The 23,999-nt window shown below is 42.4% G+C and overlaps 1 protein-coding gene across 3 annotated transcripts in view; it reads left to right on the top strand.

Annotated features, from left to right (window-relative positions):
- RUVBL2 (RuvB like AAA ATPase 2) overlaps positions 1 to 17,391 on the top strand; it is a 63,066-nt gene extending 45,675 nt beyond the window's left edge. For all 3 annotated transcript variants that reach the window (XM_073602829.1, XM_073602830.1, XM_073602828.1), the window contains exons 7-15: positions 5,134 to 5,240; positions 8,926 to 9,019; positions 9,136 to 9,259; positions 10,777 to 10,871; positions 11,761 to 11,879; positions 12,326 to 12,445; positions 13,770 to 13,899; positions 16,559 to 16,673; positions 17,235 to 17,391. In XM_073602829.1, coding sequence (XP_073458930.1) covers positions 5,134 to 5,240; positions 8,926 to 9,019; positions 9,136 to 9,259; positions 10,777 to 10,871; positions 11,761 to 11,879; positions 12,326 to 12,445; positions 13,770 to 13,899; positions 16,559 to 16,673; positions 17,235 to 17,260 — 930 coding nt within the window. In that variant the 3' untranslated portion in view covers positions 17,261 to 17,391. The remainder of the gene's footprint in view (positions 1 to 5,133; positions 5,241 to 8,925; positions 9,020 to 9,135; positions 9,260 to 10,776; positions 10,872 to 11,760; positions 11,880 to 12,325; positions 12,446 to 13,769; positions 13,900 to 16,558; positions 16,674 to 17,234) is intronic.
- Positions 17,392 to 23,999: the final 6,608 nt, after the last annotated feature.

Below are 23,999 nucleotides of genomic sequence, written 5' to 3'. Positions count from 1 at the left end.
CTGGTAAAAAAACCAACAGGAAGATTTCGTTTAATTCTAAATTTAAAGCCACTAAACAGAGCCATCAAATACAGAAGGTTCAGGATGGACTCAATTTTCACCGCCAGAAATATTCTGACTCCAGGTTGTTTCATGGCGTCAGTGGATTTAAAAGATGCATACCTGCATATTCCAATCTCATCCCAGTCCCAGGGGTTTCTCAGGTTGGCGGTAAGGTTGGAAGGCAGAATTCAGCATCTGCAATTCAGAGCCCTACCCTTCGGGCTATCATCCGCACCCCGAATTTTTACCAAAGTAATGGCAGAGGCCCTAGCTCCGCTGCGTCTTCAGGGAATCGCAGTAATTCCTTACTTAGACGATCTGCTATTTTTCGCCCCCTCAAGAGAGGAGCTGAGGAGCAATTTAAGCAGAGCATGCAGCCATTTGGAGTCTCTAGGTTGGATCCTAAATCTCCAAAAATCTTCCCTGGAACCATCTCAGGAGATTCGGTTTCTAGGGTATATAATAAATTCGGTAAGCCAAAAAATTTTTCTTCCTTCAGAGAAGAAAGGAAAAATCCAGGATACAGTGTCTTTTTTGCAGACCAACCAGCAGCTGACGGTAAGATTGGTCATGTCAGCCCTGGGGGTTCTGACTTCGTCAATGCCAGCTGTTCAGTGGGCAAGACTACACTTCAGACATCTGCAGGCTTTTCTTCTGAGATCTTGGGATCACAATTTAGAATCCCTAGACTCAGAGGTAAGAGTTCCAACCCAAGTGAAGAGGTCACTATGGTGGTGGAAAAGGCAGGATATCCTATCGGAGGGGTTGGTCTGGGCCTTTCCAATCGAAAAAAGGCTGACAACCGATGCCAGTTCCTGGGGTTGGGGAGCCCACCTAGAAAAAGGTTTCACTCAGGGAAACTGGTCCAGGAAAGAGGCGACCAAGTCCTCAAACTGGAGAGAGCTCAAGGCGATCGACTTGGCTCTGAAGTCATTTGCTCAGGGGCTTCAGGCCCAGCATGTTCAAATACTAACAGACAATGCCACGGCAGTGGCTTACATAAACAGGCAGGAGCAAATCGCTGCAAGTACTAGCCATGAGCATTCTCCGTTGGGCAGAAGGACACTTGCTGTCGTTATCAGCAGTCCATCTAAAGGGATCCCTGAACGGAGTGGCGGATTTCCTGAGCAGAAACCCCATTCGGGAAGCAGAATGGTCGCTGAACCCAGAGGTTTTCGCCATGATTGTCGAGAAGTGGGGGCTGCCAGAGGTGGACCTGTTCGCCTCAAAGGAGAATGCCTTGGTTCCGCAATTTTTTTCCCTAAGCAATCACGACGGGTCACTAGGAACAGATGCCTTGGCGTATCCATGGAGATTCCATCTCTGCTACGCTTTCCCCCCATTTCAGTTAATTCCCTTAGTATTAAGAAAAATTCAAAGGGAAACGGTACCGGTTGTCCTAATCACGCCCTTTTGGCCAAGAAGGGCTTGGTTTTCAACCGTTCTGAAAATGGCGGTCAGGCCTTATTGGCATCTGCCCCTCAGGCACGATTTACTATTTCAGGGACCGGTAAATCACCCAGAGGTAGCCACTTTGGCGCTCACTGCTTGGTATCTGAAGAGCAGCTCTTAAGGAGCAAAGGTTTTTCCAACCGGTTAATCTCTACGCTATTATCCAGTAGGAAAAGGGTGACTAGAAATATCTATTCCAAGGTCTGGAAGGTTTACAATACGTGGTGTAATTCATCTGACCAGGACCCAGGGAGTCTCGTTACCATTCTGGAATTTTTACAGGTTGGTGCTGACAAGGGACTAGCAGTTAGTACCTTGAAGGTACAGGTGGCTGCGCTAGCAGTGTTCCTAGAAAGATCTGTGGCCTCAGATCCATTGGTAACCAGATTTTTTAGATCCCTTACGAGATCCAGACCAGCACCACTTAGGTTGTTTCCCAAATGGGATCTGTCGATAGTCCTCCAGGCTCTAACAAGGAGTCCCTTTGAACCTTTGGAAGAAGCGCCACTTAGATATCTCACTTTTAAGTCTGTGTTTCTGATTGCCATGGTCTCTGCACGAAGGATCAGTGAGCTTAATGCTTTATCAGTTAAGGAACCCTATTTATCTATCTTCCCAGATAGGGTTATACTTAGAACAGATCAGAAATTCTTACCAAAGGTAGCTTCAGTACAAAATCGTGTTCAGGACATTGTACTTCCGACCTTCTGCCCCAACCCAGTAGGGGAGAAGGAGACTTGTTTTCACATGTTGGATGTTAGAAGAGTTTTGTTATGTTACCTGGAAAGGACAAAGCTCTTTAGACGTTCAGATTCTCTGTTTGTGTTATTTTCAGGCAACAGGAAAGGTTGCCAGGCTTCTAAAATCTCTTTAGCAAGGTGGCTGAAGCTAGCCATTTCAGAGGCTTATTCGCATGCAGGCGTGTCTCCTCCTGCAGGAATTTCTGCACACTCAACAAGAGCATTAGCGGCCACTTGGGCAGAGAGAGCTGGTGCCACCCCTGAACAAATCTGCAAGGCGGCAACTTGGTCAAGTTTTCACACATTCGTGAAACATTACAGGCTGGACCTCACATCTGCTAATGATCAGGCGTTTGGCAGAAAGGTCCTGCAAGCTGTTGTCCCGCCCTAAGGGGGTAAGTCTCTGTTATCCTCTCAGGTGCTGTCCTGAAAGACGCCTTGGGAAAAACCAAGTTAGACTTACCGGTAACTTGTTTTCCAGAAGTCTTTCAGGACAGCAACATCCCGCCCTATTGTATTGTATATACTATGCTGTGACTAACGTATGTGTTTATGTGTTCCAGCCGGGGCCGGAGGTCTTCTCTACTACAACTGAGGTATGGTAGGGAGGCGCCTCCCTTTAAAGTTTGGAGGAAGAAGGTGTTTCCTGTTTCCGGTGGGTGGAGTCGCTATCTCTCAGGTGCTGTCCTGAAAGACTTCTGGAAAACAAGTTACCGGTAAGTCTAACTTGGTTTTTCAGGCCCCATTCACATCTAACATAGTGGGAGCGAACATTTTGTGGCTCGTTTTTCCTGTAACACGCATAGGGCAGCCTGCTGATTTAAATGGGCTGTGCTATATGTGGCTTGTGGGACATGTTGTTGTTTTGTGGGTTGCATGTTTTTTACTGTGTGTTTTGATGCATTTGCCATTCGTTTTTTCACATAGCAAAATGTGTGTTTGCTTCTGTGTTTGATGTGCTGTTACCTATTAATGGCACTGAAAGTGCAACTAGTAATTTTAGGTGTATAAAGGTGGCCATACACTATACAATCTGATTGTACAATCTCCTTTTAGATCTGCCATCAATTATGTAGTGCAAGGGCCTGCCTGATTGGATACAGAGTGATTGGCTAGATAGGTGTTTCCTCCTGTTATATAAATTTGGTAAATCTAAAGGAGATTGTACAATGTATTATGTATGGCCACCTTTTATACACCTAAAATTGCAAGTTGTGCTTTAAGTGCCATTAATTGGTAACAGCACAGCAAACACATTTTGCTATGTGAAAAAACGATCGGCAAATCCTGAAAACGCACAGTAAAAAAACACGCAACCCACAAAACGCCAACATGTCTCATAAGCCACATATAGCACAACCCATTTAATTCAGCAGGCTGCCCTATGCGTGTCACAGGAAAAATGACACAAAACGTTCACTCCCACTATGCTAGATGTGAATGGGGCCTGAAAGTGAAATTGTTCTTGTGTTATCTCACCAATTTGGCTCCATTCACATCTGTGTGTTTTCTTGCATTTCAGAAATGCACTGCAGTAAAAAACGCATCAAGTTCCGCTCTATAAAAAAGTTCTGAAGCTTCTTTGGGCATTTGGTGCATGAAGGGGAAGCACATTCAGGTGGATGGGCTGCCCTATGTGTGATGAGTGAAAATGCTCAAACGCCTCCCCACCTTGCAAAAAAATAAACGCATGTGGGAATGCGAGTTTCCGCTATGCAGAGATGTGAACGAGGCTTGACAGCTGAGTGTTTCTGTCCACTCCCTTCTATGTACTTGTATAAAGATGGCCATACACCATGCAATCTTTTTCTTGTGTATTTAGTGAGAAGGGTGATCACTGATTGATTGCATTTCATTTAAAAAAAGTGAAGCTGGGAATGGGTGGGTAGGTAAGAGGGTGGATGACGCTGGGTGTATGCTAATGAGGTCAGCTGGTCAACTCCTTCCTGTGTCATGACCTCTAGTCTGTAAGGACGTAAGACAGAAGCAATAGATACTGTCCTACATCTGATTCAAAACGTAAGGTACATGTCTGTAGATTTTATGGAAAGCTTTGATATTTTTGCACATATGAATGAGCAGTACATGAATGCTATATTGGTGCATAGGAGAGCTGGAATTTAGAAGAAACAAAAAAGGTGAACTTAACTTTTAAATGGTTGGCTTAGAAATGTTGTAATTCGCACACTGGAAGTAAATTATCCCAGCGCTTGAGGAATGCCAAAATTGTACACTGGCTGGAGCATGCATGGCTCATGAGATATGCAATCTATAGAAACTTGCTAGCAGCCTTTACTGCAGAACAGATGCACAGATTCTCTTCATGAAATAAAAGCATTCCTGCTAGTAATTTTTCCACTTTAAATGGCAGCCTAAATCGTTAGCTTGTCAGGATGGATAAATAAAAAGAAAATTGAAGGGCAGAAATTCTTAATTTTCATGGCGAAAATTGGAACTTGAGACTTCCTTCAGTGCTGGCTGCCTGTCAAAATCTTGGTCACACGATCTTGCCAAAAATAGACAGCCAGCGAGTTTGATCTTTTCCTGTAAAGCAGAAATATTCAGGTTGGCTGGTCCTCCCATTCTGCAAAGATACAACTATGCTTGGTCTTGCCCCACGCAAAGTTTGGCTGCGCATACACGTGAAGGGGTTAGTTGCTGGAAGAAAGTTTGTTTCACAATACATCAATGCGTTATTTCAGTTCTAAGTTCTAAGAGCTGTTATAAATCTGTAAATATTGCATCTAAATTGGGTTTACAGGTCTTTAATTTATTTTATAGCCATATTGTTTTAGCTGCATATTGGCATATATTTGTGCAATTCTGTTGCCCTCTGTAAAATGAAAAAAAGATTTCTTAGATGTGGATGTTACTACCATTTTCTCTATTTATTTTTAAGGGAGCCAAAGTAGGTAAACTGACCTTGAAAACAACAGAGATGGAGACTATTTATGACCTGGGAACGAAGATGATAGAATCACTGACAAAAGAAAAGGTGCAGGCTGGGTAAGTTAACCATTACTCGCCCAGGCCAATTCTAACATTTTCTCTCCGAAATGTAAAAATCTGTATTTTTTTTTTTTTTGCTAGAAAATTACTCAGACCCACCACCCCTCAAATTAGAATATATATTAGAATATATTATATTAGAATATATTATATCTATCTAATATAGATAGAGATAGAGAGATATATAATATTCTATCATAAATTTTAACTTTTCAGACCACTAGAGAATAATAAGGCTGTTGCTATTTTTATGTCAAGCTTTATTTGCACAGCTCTTTTTTTTTTTATTTTTCCCACACTTTTTCATGAATTTTAATGCAAAAAATACAGTGTATAACCCAAGTTTTTTTTTGTAAAATATAAAAGATGTTACGTCAAGTAAATAGTTACCCAACATGTCATCCTTTAACCACTTACCAACTGGCCCATAGCCGAATGACGGCTGCAGGGCGGTTGGATAACTCTGGGTGGACGTACTATGACGTCCTCCCAGAATTCCCCTCTCGCGCGCCCCCTGGGGCGCGCACCCGAACACATCCGTGACCGCCGGGTCCGGAGGACCCGGCGCATCACGGATCCCGGTAAATGGCCGCTGATCGCAGCCGTTTACCATGTGATCGCGCCGTCAAATGACGGCGCGATCACATGTAAACAGACCGGCGTCATCTGATGACGCCGGTTCCTCTCCTCCCCCTCTCCTCCCCCTCTCCTCCCCGTGAGCGGGGAGGGGGATGGATGGATGTCTGCAGCGCTGTGGGCTGTATGTGTAGTGCCCACAGCGCTGCACAGAGGCATCCATCCATCCATGCTCAGCCATCCCCACTACACTGCAATGCTGAGCAATACTCTGCAACACCCCCACAATACTCTGCAACACCCCCACAATACTCTGCAATGCTGTGCAATACTCTGCAATACCCCCACAATACTCTGCAATGCTGTGCAGTACTCTGCAATACCCCCACAATACTCTGCAATACCCCCACAATACTCTGCAATACCCCCACAATACTCTGCAATACCCCCACAATACTCTGCAATACCCCCACAATACTCTGCAATACCCCCACAATACTCTGCAATGCTGTGCAGTACTCTGCAATGCCCCCGCCATACTCTGCAATGCCCCCACCATACTCTGCAATGCCCCCACCATACTCTGCAATGCTGTGCAATACTCTGCCATGCCCCCGCCATACCCTGCCATGCCCCCGCCATACCCTGCCATGCCTCCGCCATACCCTGCCATGCCCCCGCCATACCCTGCCATGCCCCCGCCATACTCCCGCCATGCCCCCGCCATACTCCCGCCATGCCCCCGCCATACTCCCGCCATGCCCCCGCCATACTCCCGCCATACTCCCGCCATGCCCCCGCCATACCCCCGCCATGCCCCCGCCATACCCCCGCCATGCCCCCGCCATGCCCCCGCCATACTCCCGCCATGCCCCCGCCATACTCCCGCCATGCCCCCGCCATACTCCCGCCATGCCCCCGCCATACTCCCGCCATGCCCCCGCCATACTCCCGCCATGCCCCCGCCATACTCCCGCCATATCGAGCCATGCTCAGCTGTACTCGGCCTCTGTATGTGGCCAGGCTGTGGAAGTCTCACACATGTGGTATCGCCGTACTCAGGAGGAGCAGGAGAATCTATTTTGGGGTGTCATTTTTGGTATGTACATGTTATGTGGTAGAAATATTGTATAAATGGACAACTTTGTGTTAAAAAAAAAATGCGTTTTAACCACTTCCCGCCCACCGGCCGTCATACAACGTCCTTGACTTTGTGCGGAGATATCTGAATGATGGTTGCAGCTACAGGCATCATTCAGATATCGGCTTTTTCAGCCGGCGATTCCCTACACCATGAGAACGATCATAGCAGCTGTTCCACTGCTTGATCGTTCTTACGGGAGGCGAGAGGGGATGTCCCCCCCCTCCCGCGCTTCTACCGACTCACCGCTACGATCGAAGCCAGGATCGTTTTTTTTTTTTTTTTTTTTTTATTTCAGGCTTCCCAGCCTAGAGGTGAGATGTGGGGTCTTATTGACCCCATATCTCACTGTAAAGAGGACCTGTCATGCCATATTCCTATTACAAGGATGTTTATATTCCTTGTAATAGGAATAAAAGTGGTCAAAAAATTTTTTTTTTTGGAAAAAAGCATAGTAAGTAAAATGAACAATAAAAATGAACAATAAAAAAAAATTAAAAATTTTTTAAAGCGCCCCTGTCCCTGCGTGCTCGCATGCAGAAGCGAACGCATACGTAAGTCCCGCCCACATATGAAAACCGTGTTCAAACCACACATGTGAGGTATCGCTGCGATCGGTAGAGCGAGAGTAATAATTTTGGCCCTAGACCTCCTCTGTAACTCAAAACATGTAACCAGTAAAAAATTTTAAAGCGTCGCCTATGGGGATTTTTGAGTAGCAAAGTTTGGCGCCATTCCACAAGCGCGTGCAATTTTGAAAGGTGACATGTTGGGTATCTATTTACTCAGTATAACTTCATCTTTCACATTATGCAAAAACATTAGGCTAACTTTACTGTTTTGGTTTTTGTAAAGCACAAAACAGTTTTTTTCCCCAAAAAAACGCGTTAAAAAAATTGCTGCGCAAATACCGTGCGAGATAAAAAGTTGCAATGACCGCCATTGTATTCTCTAGGGTCTTTGCTAAAAAAACATATATAATGTTTTGGGGTTCTATGTAATTTTCTAGCAAATAAATGATGATTTTTACATGTAGGAGAGAAATGTCAGAATTGGCCTGGGTGCTCCAGAACGCCTGAAGGTGCTCCCCTGCATGTTGGGCCTCTGTATGTGGCCACGCTGTGTAAAAGTCTCACACATGTGGTATCGCTGTACTCGGGAGTAATAGCAGAATGTGTTTTGGGGTGTAATTTGTGGTATGCATATGTGGTGTGTGAGAAATAACCTGCTAATATGACAATTTTGTGGGAAAAAAAAAAAGTAAAAAAAAAACCTTGATTTTGCAAAGAATTGTGGGAAAAAATGACAACTTCAAAAATCTCACCATGCATCTTTCTAAATACCTTGGAATGTCTTCTTTCCAAAAAGGGGTCATTTGGGGGGTATTTGTACTTTTCTGGAATGTTAGGGTCTCAAGAAATTAGATAGGCCGTCAGTACTTCAGGTGTGATCAATTTTCAGATATTGGCACCATAGCTTTTGGACTCTATAACTTTCACAAAAACCAAATAATATCCACCGATTTGGGTTAATTTTACCAAAGATATGTAGCGGTATAAATTTTGGCCAAAATATATGAAGAAAAATTACTAATTTGCAAAATATTATAACAGAAATGAAGAAAAATGCATTTTTTTACAGATTTTTCGGTCTTTTTTCTTTTACGGCGCAAAAAATAAAGAACCCAGCGGTGATTAAATACCACCAAAAGAAAGCTCCATTTGTGTGAAAAAAAGGACAAAAATTTCATATAGATACAGTGTTGCATGGCTGAGTAATTGTCATTCAAAATGTGAGAGCACCAAAAGCTGAAAATTGGTCTGGTTAGGAAGGGGGTTTAAGTGCCCAGTTGTCAAGTGGTTAAAATTGCACATGTACATTGCACATAAAAAAATCTCCATAGGCAACGCTTTCAACATTTTTACAGGTTACCTGTGATGCAATAATGGAATTTTTATATTTTAGGGATGTGATAACCATTGATAAGGCCACTGGGAAGATCACAAAACTGGGTCGTGCATTCACCAGGGCTCGGGATTATGATGCCATGGGATCACAGGTATGAGAACAGTATCATTGGGCACTTATAGATTTTCTAGGAATACGCCAAAGTATTGAATTACAGTTTTTGATTTTTTCCTTTCTTTTTTTTTTTCCTTCCTTTTCATGGTTTAGACGAAGTTTGTACAGTGTCCTGACGGGGAACTTCAGAAACGTAAAGAAGTGGTTCATACTGTGTCATTACATGAAATTGATGTCATTAACAGCAGGACACAGGGATTCCTTGCTCTGTTTTCTGGTATGTCACCCAGAATAGAGTTAGGGGCTTATGTATGGAAAGCAAGCTGTAAGAAAATGTATTCTTTAGATTACAGCGAGGGGAAAAAAGTATTTGATCCCCTGCTGATTTTGTACATTTCTCCACTGACAAAGAAATGATCAGTCTATATAATTTTAATGGTAGGTTTATTTTAACAGTGAGACAGAATAACAACAATAAAATCCAGAAAAACGCATTTCAAAAAAGTTAAATTTATTTGCATTTTAATGAGTGAAATTAAGTATTTGACCCGTTTGCAAAAACATGACTTAGTACTTTGGTGGAAAAACTCTTGTTGGCAATCAGAGGTCAGACGTTTCTTGTAGTTGGCCACCAGGTTTGCACTCAGGAGGGAATTTGTCCCGCTTCTCTTTGCAGATCCTCTCCAAGTCATTAAGGTTTCGAGGTTGACGTTTGGTAACTCAAACCTTCAGCTCCCTCCACATATTTTCTTTGGGATTAAGGTCTGGAGACTGGCTAGGCCGCTCCAGGACCTTAATGTGCTTCTTCTTGAGCCGCTCCATGTGTTTTGGGTCATTGTCGTGCTGGAATACCCATCCACGACCTATGTTCAATGCCCATGGCCCCGTCCATCGTCCCTTTGATGCGATGAAGTTGTCCTGTACCCTTAGCAGAAAAATGCCCACAAAGCATAATGTTTCCATAATGTCTCCATGTTTAACGGCTGGGGATGGTGTACTTGGGGGTCATAGGCAGCATTCCTCCTCCTCCACACACGGTGTGTTGGGTTGGAACAAAGGGAAATACTAAAAATACTTCAGTTTATTTATTTATTTATTTATTTTTGTCTGTTTCGTTCTTTAAAAATTTTTGCTCATTTCCTTTCTGGTAAAAAGTTGTCAGAAGCTCAGCTTCGGCTATCACTGCTATGTCCTGAAGTTTCCAATGGTCATGGACACCAGCCTAGAGGCTGTCAGGCCCTGGCTTACAATATTTCAAAAAATAGCCTTCTCCTTCATCCTGCACTTTTAAAATCTATATTGACCTCTGCTTGTTTGTGGATCAACCAATATTAAAATACATTTTCAGAAAAAAGATCATCTCATTTCTTTTTCAGTAACTTTGTTGCTGCATGAATTGTTTGTTCCTCTCGCACCTTTTTTCACCTTTTTGTGTAGAGGAGCGTTTGTATCCTCATAGCAGCACTATGGGTGCATCTATAAATCTTTTACACAAGATTCACATAGCTTTCATGTATTTTTATAATTGGTTTCAATTAGAAATGTGTTATTTTTGTGTTTTTTAAAAATGTATGTGATCCTTGTATGAAAACATTTCTTATTAGATTAGGTTGAGTTTATATGAACTCATCAACATCACAGCTCTTGTGGGGGAAAAAAAGGTTTCTGAACTATATACGAGGGGGCGGCATTTATTACTGTGGTATTTATTTAAATTCTGTATTTATCATTTTGCCTCATATTTTTGTTATGGATTTTACACTTCAATAAATTCCCAAATTATTGCCTGTACAGGTGATACTGGTGAAATTAAGTCAGAGGTCCGGGAGCAAATCAATGCAAAGGTTGCAGAATGGAGAGAAGAAGGGAAAGCGGAGATCATCCCAGGGGTAAGTCGGCCATTCCTACTTCATGATTCACCTGTGTAATGCCTTTATTACCAACACAGTACCAGCATGTTTCACCCCATGCACTACCAGGCTATTTTTCATTTTTCAGCACTGTGACATTTTCACAGTTACAAACCACTGGGTTTATATTTTTTTACAGTAAAAAGGCCAAAAACAGGGGAAAAAAAATGTACTTTCTGTTATAAAACATGCCAAACAGAAATGCCAGGACAGTAAAAAAAAAAAAAACCCTGAAGTGACCCATTTTTTGAAAAGTTGACACCTCCAAGACCTTTTTACAGGTGACATACAGTGGGAGGACGGAGACAAAGGAGTTAATGTACAGATTGTGCAGAATAAGGGAGGTGAGAGGTTAATATACAGGTCAGATCAGACCGGGCAGGGCTTACATATACTGTAGAATGAGATTAGAACATTGGATTTTATTTATTATTGGCACTGTTACTGCATATCACTGGTGCTGACTGGGTGTCAATAGGCTTTCTCTCCTGTCACACGTGTGTGTGTTTGTGTGTGCCCGCGCGCGCTTCCTGTTCACCAGCCTTGAAGTGAGACACAGCAGGCTTTGTTTACATGCTGTGATTGGTAATGGTGATCATGAGGTACAGAGCCAATCTCATTGGCTTTGTACCTTTTTTTTTTTTTTTTACCCGTGTTCCGTTGTGTCTTATTACTCTGTGAATTGTGATCACAGAGCTTTGTGCACAAGTGCGCAGTTCCTGGAGGACTTGCTGGTATGTTCTTCCAGAACGTCGGGATCAGGAAGATCGTATGTGTACAGTGGCTGTCCATTAAAAACAATAAAAAAAAATGCACTACTGTTGGCAATTATGTCTGATCAATGTACTAATTATTTGTCTTTCATCAGGTGCTGTTCATTGATGAAGTTCACATGCTGGATATCGAATGCTTTTCCTTCTTAAATCGAGCGCTAGAAAGTGATATGGCTCCAGTTCTCATCATGGCTACAAACAGAGGTATTACTAGGTAAGAAAAAAAAAATGTATGTTTATGATTTTGCACTGTCTGCCTAAACAAAATTCTATATAAGTTACTTCAGTGAATTGGTGTGAAATAAAATAAAACCTATAGTTTCTAGTTGGTTTATCACAAGATAAGATATTTCTATAACTGACTTTTATTTATTTTTTATCCATCAGCATGTGTAGCTGTAGTAATGACCTAGATAAATATGATCAGAGGTCTGAGCTAGAGACTGCTGTCTGAATCCATGGCTCACAAGTATGGTCAGAAGCATATTCTCCCACAATATTTTTTCTGTAGTTGGAGTGCCATAACCTGCAGACTTCTATGGTGCTGCCATACAAGGTGCCCTTGAGGTTTCTTGTAAAAGTAGCACATCTGAACAAAGGATATACCTTTTGGAAGCCCAATTTTAGCTATTTGTACTTACATTTTTATTCTATATGTAGGATTCGTGGCACAAACTACCAGAGTCCACATGGTATTCCCATCGATTTACTGGATCGGTTACTAATTATTTCCACTTCGCCATACAATGAGAAAGAAACCAAACAGATCCTGAAGATCAGGTGAGGCTTGCATTGAGGAAAGTTAGTTATTGAATGACTCTATTACTATATAATGTAACTCTACCTATTTTCCAAATAAGTATTACTACATAAGCATGTCTTGATATTTTTATCCTTTTTTTATTTTTTTTGTATTTATTTTTATTAGAAAAGATCAGCATTTAGTATAGTATATTTAATTTTTTTTCAATTCTATAATTTAATAAAAGGCTTTCTCCAACAAGAGGAATGGCTTATATGTGATAATAAATCTAGGCAAGTTATTAAAAGGTGACTTGTGTACAATAGCAAAAATTGAGCCACATGTTTGCTAGCAGAGAGGCATTTTTGAAAGTTCTGTTTCCAGTGTCACAAACCCAACTATTTTGCCGTGATTGCCAGAATAGTTGCTTCTAGTTCATATATTTTTTTTTTTTTTTTAAGAACTATAATATTGTGGCTTTGGAACCGGCAACATTTACAGTTATGACCATTTGTCCTTATTTTTAAAAATGTGAGATCAGCGAAGACAACAACTGGAGCACATAGAAGACTCAGCATTGTCACAAGCAGCTAATTTCCAGTGTTTTTGTGGAGATTGTGTAGATGAGCAAATGTAGCATGTTACCATTTTCTTTTCAAGTTGGGATTGAGTTGTCAGATGCTTCAGATTACCTTTTTGGAGGTGCCTCTGGACTTCTAAAACCTGGTACACTATAAGTTTATTTTCGCTCAACCCAGCGGGTTGAACGAAAAGAAAAACGGATGCATCGGTTACAAGCTATGTTGGTACAGTGATCTCCCCCACTGACCTATTGCCCTCCCCCCCCCCCCCCCCCCCCCGCCAGAACACAGTGGTCATTGGCTGCAAGCACTGGATCAGATGCCGATCAGCTGATAGTTTTCAAGCATGCTCGTTCGACAGAAGCCGGTCATGAGATGAGTTTTCTCTCGAACAGACAGCTTTACACATGGGCCGAAAGTCAGCCGGTTAATACTGTAACAGCCAATATTTGCCTGTGTGTACCTTACATTAGCTGCATCAAACGTTTTTGCCTTGCCATTGACATGATTGGAAAAAAGGCATTTCTGAACAAATGCTGGTGTACGCAAACTGTAACCTTCAGGACAGAACACAAATTTGAACCAGTGTACCACAATAAAAAAATGCACACCACCTTAGTACAGTGGAGTAAGAATGGTGTTGAGGTTGACAGATTCCAACATGACTTGAGCTAGAATGAAGGGTCACAGTTTTGAACAGTACACCTGTTCTTCCCACAAACCAACATTAGTCTCCAGTGAGGAACATTATCATTATTTGATGCTCTTGCTCTTGTGTTAGGTGTGAAGAGGAGGATGTGGACATGAGTGAAGATGCTTACACTGTATTGACGCGGATTGGTCTAGAAACCTCTCTGAGGTACTCCATGCAGCTTATCACTGCTGCAAGCCTCGTCTGTAGGAAAAGGAAGGTGAGTTAATGAACACTGAGGGTTTTATGTGTACTTTTACGTAATCAAAATACAAAAACTTTCATGGTAAATAGTAACTTCTACTCTAGTAACTGCAAAGTGTTTTTTGAAGAGTATTTGTACCTCAGTTTGATACTGTACCTGCACGCCTACAGGTATGGCCAACTATAGAGAGATACAGGACTCCCCAAAGTGTACAACATTAGGGGTGGTTTAACCATGTTTCCTAACGCGCTATAGCCGATATACAGCTACATAGCGGCTCTCCAGTTCTGGGAGGGCGTCCTGGGACGACGTACCGAGAACGCGCCTCCCGTGCCCCCTGGAGTGCGCATCGAGAAGTGCCTGTGATCACTGTGTGCCTCCGACACAGCGGATCAAAGATCGGTATAAAGGGCCAATCACAGTGGCCCTTTACCATATGATCAGCTGTGTCTAATCACAGCTCATACTTGTAAACAGACTTTCTGGCTATTGGCTCTCCTTTGCTCACACAGACAGCATGTGAGGAAAGGAGAGTCGATCTTTCAGGGTACAGTGAGTACAATATTTACAATGATAATCAGGGCACTGAAGCCCCATCGGTGAAGAAGAAAATGTACTTATTTGCAAAATTTTATAACAAACTAAAAAAAAAAAACCCAGTGGTGCTTAAAGACCACCAAAAGAAAGCTTTATTGGTCTCCAAAAAAAGGGATAACCAGGGCTGCACTGATACCAGTTTTTTTACTGGCAAGTATGTGTACCTATACTTTTTGGTCAAGTACTTACCGATACTTTTGCAGTGTGGTTTGAGGCCATACAAAAAGAATGGGCTCAAATCACATTGCAAAAAATCACATGCGATTTGAACAGGAATGCGGTGCGATTCCTATCCGAACTGTATGCGGTTTCCCCCACCGCTCCTGTGTGACCCCAGTATAGAAAGACAGAGAAGTGCCATTTAAGTGCAGCAATGCTTTGTTCCTACATCTCCAGTGCATGTGGGCTACATGGCTTTATCTAGGCAGATGGCACCTTATGACCATGCTGACACCACCAGCCCCATTCCATGCCAGGCTAGCCCTACTACCAAGGAACTGGGGGGGGTACAGCTTGACGGGGGCAGGCTGACATGTAACCGAAGAAGTTGAATACACAGGGCGGGAGATCACTAGGGCTCAAATTGGGCCCAGAAGATGGCACCTAAGCTCGCTCACGTGCTCCCTTCCCTACTCTCCAACTTCAGTACCCCCCATCTACTTGTGTTACCCCCTTTGCCAAACCCCACCCCCTCGCCACCACTTTAAGTACAGCAGGAAACACTCCCCTGCACCAGATCCCCACCCACGAGGGTGCACATACCGTGGGGTGCCAACTGGGGTAGATTCTTGCTGCTACTGGGTGGTCCTGGGACAATGTAATGTCTGGTAGAGTGGGAGAGCAGAGGAGCAGCAGCCCAGGGGCGGCCATATTGAGCCGATCTTTAGCAATGTCTGTGCGGGCACTGGGCTCACCACAATCCCCCCCCCCCCCCCCCCCCCCTAACCACAACCTCTCCCGGCCAGCTATGGGTGGAACATGCCCTCCTCCCGACCAGACTGCCCGTCTCTTCTTTTGCTTGGATCCGGTGGCTGATTCCACCATCCTCAGTGCCCTGTGCGCCGCCCCTATCCCTCCACATCGTTACTGGGAACTGCATGCAATCCTTTGCAGTGTGATTTGCACTAATTCTTTTTGTATGGACACAAATCACAGCGCAAAGAATCGGTTTTGGGCAGCGGACCATTTTCACAAGTACTTGTACTCATGAAAATACTCTGTATTAGTGCAACCCTAATAAAATCTTCATATGGGTGTGGTGTTGCATGCGTGGCCTGGGCAGGAAGGAGTAAAAGTGTCCAGTATTGAGGTGGTTAAAGCATACCTGTGGCTTTAAATAAGGGCACAATGCATTTTGCTACTTTTGTTGCACCCTGGAATGCTGTGTAAAACTTCTCTAAATCTAGTTATCACTTTGTGGTTATGGATCATAGGCACACCCTAGCCCCACATCTTGAACTGCCAGGCTTTAGGCACTAACACAATGAGTGCCAGTGGTTATAAAATTACTGACTGAGAAAGTGGTTATATGTCAGGCAGGCCCATCGCCTCAGCAGAGGGACCAGCGCTAGGAGTTCTGTGATGGCTTTGTATGAAAGATGATTTAATCATCTCGGCAGCAATATGTACATTTTTTTTTTTTTTTTTCCCTCTTCAGTTTCATCCTAATGGGACATTCAGTTGTAAACTTCTGTAGAGGCAAGCACTGATGTAAATGTTTGAGTTGTGTCTGTGCATTATATTGACTCTGTGTAAATGAATACTTTGGGGGTTATTTACGAAAGGCAAATCCACTTTGCACTGCAAGTGCACTTGGAAGTGCAGTCGCTCTAAATCTAAGGGGAAGATCTGAAATGAGGGGAAGCTCTGCTGATTTTATCATCCAATCATGTGCAAGCTAAAATGCAGTTTTTTATTTTCCTTGCATGTCTCCTTCGGATCTACAGCGACTTTACTTTTAAGTGCACTTGCAGTGCAAAGTGGATTTCCCTTTAGTAAATAACCTCCTGTGTATACTTCATTGTTACATGAATTATGTATGGCAGCCAGCTGATAATTAAGGTCTGTTTTATTTCAGGGCAGCGAGGTCCAAGTAGATGACATTAAGCGAGTATATTCTCTATTTCTTGATGAATCCAGATCAACACAGTACATGAAAGAGTACCAGGATGCCTTTATGTTCAATGAAATGAGTAAGTTTAGTTCACTCCATCTATGCAGCACTGAAAACATCAACTGAACACTGAACATTCCTTGTAAAGCTTTGATTAGCTGTATTACAGCAACTGATTTAGGAGTTGCAGGAAAGAAGGTAGGCAACAGGTCAGTGGGTACTTTAACATAATTAATCCCATCTAGTACAATATCAGGAGGTGCACAAGGACACAATCTTAAAAGCCAGACAATAAAAGTAAAATTCACCACAATTCTGCCAATATTTCCTTCTATTCCCTGCACTTAATATCAAATCAGCTGCAGAGGTATTCTTGGTATAGAAAAGATTTGGGCGCCCCATCAGAGATATTCTTGGTATAGAAAAGATTTGGGTGCCCCATCAGAGGCATTCTTGGTATTGAAAAGGTTTTGGAGCCCAAAATGAATTTTGCTGTGGGGCTGTTTATTTGCTTAGTAGATATGTTTTAAGTATCAGCGGATCATCTACAAAAAAATGACCTATTTTCTCTTTTCTTTGAAAGGCAGACAGATTCGGTCAGTCCTCTTTAATCATATTATTCTTTTGTATTTGTTTGCAGAAGGAGATACCATGGACACTTCTTGATGACTTCAGAAATGGTTAAACAAATTTTATTGTAATATTCTTTTTCCTCATGTTGGTCCAGTTTCATCTCGTGTCACATGCCTTAATTTGTCTTTCCCATTCTTTTATATTAAAACAAAACAAAATATAAAGTGTTTTTGTTTGTTTTCCAGAATTCTCGTGTTTTAACTCCACTGTGCAGCTTGTTTTGCACAGAGTGGCCCCGATCCTGGTCTTCTGGGGTCCCTCAGCGGCTGTCTTGGCTCCTCCCTACATTAGCTAACCCCCGTTCTGGGAAGCGCTCTCCCAAGGGGGTTAGCTTGCGGGTGGGCTCCCGTGATACAGTCGGTGGCTATAGCCGCCGACTGTATCACGCGGCCCTGCCCCCTGGTGTGCCGCGTCATTGATATGATTGACAGCAGCGGGAGCCGATGACATCATCTTTTATATCGTCGGATGTTTTTTCACCTTCATGCATAGAATGCATAAAGGTGAAAAAAACATGTACCTTTACAACCACTTTTAAGTTGTTCTATCAATGTTAGGTGACTTATAATAAAAATGATGAGACAACCATGCATGCACGCCGATCTTGGCGTTTTTGAATGCTTTTAAGTACAAATGAGGGATTTGTGGTCCTATAGACTCCAGATCCCTCCATAAAGAGTACGTGTCACATCCCTTTTGCTGTCACAAGGGTTGTTTACAACCCCTGTGACACCATTAACCGTGATAAAAAAAAAAAAGTAAATTTGTAATTTTAAAAAGAAAAATAAAGTGCCCCCGTCCCCTCATGCTAGCTCAAGAAGGCGAATGCGTGCGTCGGTCCCGCACACACACAAACTGCGATCGTCCCACACATGTGAGGTATCACTATGAATGTCTGATCATGGGCAGTAGTTCTCCTCTATACAAGTGGTAACCTGTGAAGGCTTTTTAAAACGTCTCCTATGGATAGTCAAATTTACATCGTTTGTCACTGTTGTGTGGACGTGCACAATTTTAAAGCGTGGCATGGTATCTGTTTACTCGGCGTGACATCATCTTTAATATTTTACAAAAAAATGTGGTTATGTATTGTGCTTTTTTGCATTAAAATGTAAAAAGTGTAAATCCCCCCCCCAAAAAAATAGCGTTTGAAAAATCACTGCACAAATACCATGTGACATAAATTGCAAAACCCACCAATTTATTCTCTAGCCTCTGCTTTATAAAAATATTTAATGTTTGTGGGTTCTAATAAATTTTCTTGCAAAAAAAAATAAAAAATCAGATTTTCACATGTAAACAAAAAGTGCCAGAAAATGCCTTGTCTTAAAGTGTTTCTAAAACCAAGAGTGTTTTTATCTTGGTGCATTCTTTGCATTAAAGCGGAACTATACTAGCCTTGGCTCCAGTAATGAAACATCCTGAAGCTCCCCACCGGCTGCTGACATCCTCGAGCATCCGGCTTCTAGGTAGCAAGCTGAGCAGGGATATCGTCACTCCCGCGCATACATGGGAGTTCCGTCAGCTTCAACATTGCCAAATTTCTACAATTTTCCCCTGCATGAGGAGCTCACTGCAGGGGCAGGCAGGTAGGTAATTTTTAAGCAGAAGAAACATAGCATGTCTCTTCTGCATTAAAAAATCCTGCCTGTTCACCTATTTTTATTTATTGTCTAAAGTTCCACTTAAGGGGAAAAAAGAACCTTCCTGTGCCCCGCCCACAGCCACCCCTAAACACTCGTCTGAGGCTCCTCTCAATCCATGTGCAGCAGCACTGCTTCTCTTTCCTGCATTCAAAGGAGCCTCTGAGAGCAGCAGAATTAAATCCTGTGAGGAGGGAGTGGGGGGACCTGGCCAAGCCATGGTGTGTGTGTGTGTGTGTGTTTGTCTATAAATGCACACAGCACGGCTTGGAAGCACTCCCGCATGAGTACACTCAAAAGCAGAACCGAGCAGAATACTTGCAAAATTCTACATTTATTGAAGGTTGTAAATGTGTTTTAATAGAAGGCCTAATATTTTCACCCCATTGGCTCATGTCAGATGAGCAGCCCTGTCACTGTTTGCAAATTTCGAGAAACAGGGTTGCTTAATGGAATACTTTCCTGGTTCTACAGCATTGCTTCCTTTCTGCAATAAAAGATGCAGAGTATCATTTGCATCTGTGGGAGCGATGCTGCAGAAGCTTCTTTGAGGTCTTAGAATTACCAGTGTGACATTGGCCTTGGAAAAAATAATACTCTAAAGAACAATGTTTTATGAAAAGTGATTTCCTTATGCCAGGGCACTAAGTATGGAACTGAATTAGAAAAAAGAGAAGTCTATTTTGGCACTGTCAGAAGAAAATAATGTCAGTTCTAATGAGCACTAATCCTGCAACCCAGAGTCAGGAGATTGACATGGATGTTCCATCTGTGTATGTAGTCAGTATAAGAAACAGAGATGCAGGGTGCAACAGACCTACGTGCACTGCAAACTAAACTAGCAGTACTCTGTTCCACTTGCGATTAGAGAAGGACCGCTGAATGCTCATTCCAGAGTTCCAGTCACTATCTCATAGCTCTCCTTGGCCAGCAGCAGAGCTGAGTGAGCAGAAGAGGATCACTTTCTAAGGCTGGCTATAAGAAATACAGAGGCAGCAGAACTGGAGCCACTGGCTGCTGATGTGTAGTGATGTCCGTGCCAGGCAATGCATTTCAACGAGTTCCTCTGTCACTGGCTGGAAAAGGAGTGGATTTCTGAAACACCATGCCACCCTGTTACCCAGAAAAATCTTCATCCCTGAGATCAAACCCTAGCATAGACCTGCACGTCTTATAGCTGGCCTAACGCACTATAATAAGAAACCTTTTTTTTGTTTTTTAAGGGGGAAAAACAAAGTCCAACATTTCCGGCTGAGTTTTTAACCACTTGACCACTGGGCACTTAAACCCCCTTAATAACCAGACCAATTTTCAGCTTTCGGTGCTCTCAGATTTTGAATGATAATTACTCAGTCATGCAACACTGTACCTATATGAAATTTTTGTCCTTTTTTTCACACAAATAGAGCTTTCTTTTGGTGGTATTTAATCACCGCTGGGTCTTTAATTTTTTGCGCTATAAAAGAAAAGAGACTGAAAATTCGGTAAAAAAAGGAATTTTTCTTTGCGTTATAAAATTTAGCAAATTAGTAATTTTTATTCATAAATTTTGGCCAAAATTTATACTGCTACATATCTTTGGTAAAAATAAGTACAAATTGGTGTATATTATTTGGTCTTTGTGAAAGTTATAGAGTCCAAAAGCTATGGTGCCAATATCTGAAAATTGATCACACCTGAATTACTGACGGCCTATCTAATTTCTTGAGATCCTTACATGCTAGAAAAGTACAAATACGCTCGTGGAATGGCGCCAAACTTTGCTACTTAAAAATCCCCATAGGCGACGCTTTAAAATTTTTTACTGGTTAGTTTGTTTTGAGTTACAGAGGAGGTCCAGGGCCAAAATTATTGCTCTCGCTCTACCGATCGCAGCGATACCTCACATGTTTGGTTTGAACACAGTTTTCATATGTAGGCGGGACTTAAGTATGCGTTCGCTTCTGCATGCAAGCACACGGGGACAGGGGTGCTTTAAAAAAAAAAATTTTAAACACAAAGTTGTCCATTTATACAATATTTCTAACACATAGCATGTACATACGAAAAATGACACCCCAAAATAGATTCTCCTACTCCTGAGTACGGCGATACCACATGTGTGAGACTTCCACAGCCTGGCCACATACAGAGGCAGAGTATGGCGGGGTATTGCACAGGGTATTGCAGAGTATTTCTGAGCATGGATGGATGGATGTGGCTCTGTGTCACAGAGCAGCGCTGTGGGCATTACACATCCAGCCCACAGCGCTGCTGGCATCCGATCCCACCCCCTCTGTGTACCGATCGGTACACAGGGGAGAGAGGTTTACATGTGATCGCTCTGTCATTTAACCGAGCGATCACATGGTAAACAGCCGCGATCAGCAGCTGTTTACCGAGATCTGTGATGCTGTCACGGATGTTCTCGGGTGCGCGAGGGGGGGGGGCGCGAGAGCGGAATTCTGGGAGGACGTCACTGTACACCCTCCCGAGGTTAAGCAACCGCCCTGTAGCCGTCATTCGGCTATGGGCCGGTTGTTAAGTGGTTTTAAAATAAGTCCTGTTATTTAAACTAAAACTTTGGGAATTTAGCTTTATTAGAGTATTCTGGCAAAGTGAAAAATAATAAATGGCACCTAGCTGCATGATTAATCATTAAGAATCGAGATTGCGATTCTTTCCCCCTCGCGATCCTAAGAAAGCATTTTCCCATTCTATTCTGAGTTCTCTGCTCAAGCCTACAGCTGTCAAAAAGAGAAAAAAAAAACAGGCAGTCTGCCAAGTTTCACAACATTGCTCAGCCACTGAGCTAACTATAAACATTGTAACGTTTGTTATTTAGATCAAAGGAATGAACTCTGGTCTGTAAATGAGGGAAGTTTAACCACCTAAAGACTAAACCTTTTTCTGACACTTGTTGGTTTCAAGTTAAAATCTTTTTTTTTTTGCTAGAAAATTATATATATATTGTGTGTTTTAGCAGAGACCTTAGAGAATAAAATGGTGGTTGTTGCAATATTTTATGTTGCACTGTATTTGGGCAGCGGTCTTCAAGTGCAGTTTTTTTTTTTTTTTTTTTTGAAAAAAATTACACTTAACACTTTAATGAATTTAAAAAAAAAAGTCAACAGTAAAGTTAGCCCAATTTTTTTTGTACATTGTGAAAGATGATGTTACGCCGTGAGAATCGTGATATTTATTCTAAGCAAAAAATTGTGATTCTCATTTTTCCCAAAATCGTGCAGCTCTAGCAGCCAAATAAATTTAAACTTCGTCCAAAGTATTAGCTAAACCAAGCATGCATCTGGTTGCTGTTGGTAAGAGGTGCTTTTTGTAGCACTTCTGAATATCCCAGACATCATTCTTGGTGGTTAAATCAAATACGATGGCACTCTTGATGAGAGCATGTTGTAGCTTTGTTTTATTTATTTTTTACATCACAAATGATTACTACATTCTAAAGTTCGGAGAAAGCAAATTCAGCCATTAAGCAGGGTATCTTACATTCTTCTGGTAATATGTATATGAAAGTAGCCTATGCTATATATTTCGGCTACAAGATAATACAGGAGGGCATATAAGCAGTTGGGGTGCAGGAGTTTGAAAGCCTTTACTGAGAGAAATAAGGAGGGTACCATTGCTAACTTCATGAAAAAATGCTAAGGATGGGCTCAGGCGTGTTCACAGATCCACGTGCCGAGCCCACTAGGAAGCTTACACTGCAGTGCACAGCGCTAATCACGGGCGGAGACATTTCCCGGGCTGTACAGTGGCGGATCGGGAAATGTCTCACTGTCTGTGATTAGCGCTGCAAAGTGTAAGCTTCCTGGTGGGCTCGGGCATGTGGAGCTGTGAACACGCCTGAGCCCATCCTTAATGCTAACTACTCGGTTGCAACTGCCTGCAGTATTTTAAGTCATTAACCTGAAACAAGCATGCAGATTATTAAAAGTAAAGTTTGAATGTCTAATCTGCATAAGTGTTCCAAGTCAGTGACTCAAAGTACTGAAGCCAGTGAATATGCTTAGCAACCAGGGAAATTATATTTTCAGGGTTGGCAAAAGCTGACTCTGTACAGTACGGAATGGCTAAACTGTCATGTTGTTTATGGTTTCTGTCTGCCCCCATGGGAAGATTTATATTGTTTATATGCCCTGGAGACAAAAGGAAGTGATTGGCAGTCTCCTTAAAGTGAGGGTAACAAAGTTGTCATAAGAACCCATTACCTCCTGTTCCAGTGACAACTGAAATTTTAAATTTCCAATTGATTATGTAACATTGACAAATCTCCAGCACAAATAAAGAGGGTGAATCTCTCCAAAGCAGACCACAATACAAATGATAAATTAAAATGAAAATGAGGGTCATTCCCATCACCCGTAACTATCCCAAAATCTAACCTGCTGGTGGTACCATGGAAATACAAGCTGGTAGAGGCACAAATACAATACTTTCAAGGTACACTGAAAGCTTCATTATTAGTAAAACCAAGTATAGTGTCTCCCTTCCCTACCCCTCCCCTGGTAAGCAGTAGCATCCTTCATGTGTCAGGCTTGACTCTTCCTGTTGTGTGATATTAGCCCTTGATTTTAGAAATCTCTGTAGAAAACAATTTTCAGGATTGTTGACCTTCCATAGATACAGTATAATATAGTTTACTAGAGATGCAGCCACAGGTCTAGTTTAGTCTGTTCTATAAATTTCAATCTGTGTATAAATGAGTTCATTGTCTTATTACAACATTTTCCCATTTAAGGCACATGTCTACAGAATGAGGTAGTGATGTGTAAATCAATTAGGGGGGTTTGTATTGTTTATAGCATTGGTCTCCAAACTGCGGCCTGGGGGTCAGAAGCTTTTATCTGGCCCTTGGAGCACTGTTTCGTTCACTGAAACCAACTATGGGGTATAATTCCACCCTCACTGACCCCATTGAAGGGATATAATGTCTCCCAAGGAAGGGGCACAATTCCTCCCAATCACACCAAAGATGGGGCACTGTCCCAACCACCCCCCCCCCCCCCCCCCCCCCCCCCCCCCCCACTGATGTCAGGACCTTTTCTACTCCCACTGGCCATAATCGTCCATAATCCGGCCCCCCTAGCGTCTGAAAGACAGTAAAATAGCCCCTTGTTTAGAAAGTTTGG

This window comes from Aquarana catesbeiana, linkage group LG10 (genome assembly GCF_042186555.1).
Source record: "Aquarana catesbeiana isolate 2022-GZ linkage group LG10, ASM4218655v1, whole genome shotgun sequence".
NCBI classification, from domain to species: Eukaryota; Metazoa; Chordata; class Amphibia; order Anura; family Ranidae; genus Aquarana; species Aquarana catesbeiana.
The sequence above is the reverse complement of the archived record's forward strand: the minus strand, read 5'-3'. Positions and strand labels throughout refer to the sequence as shown.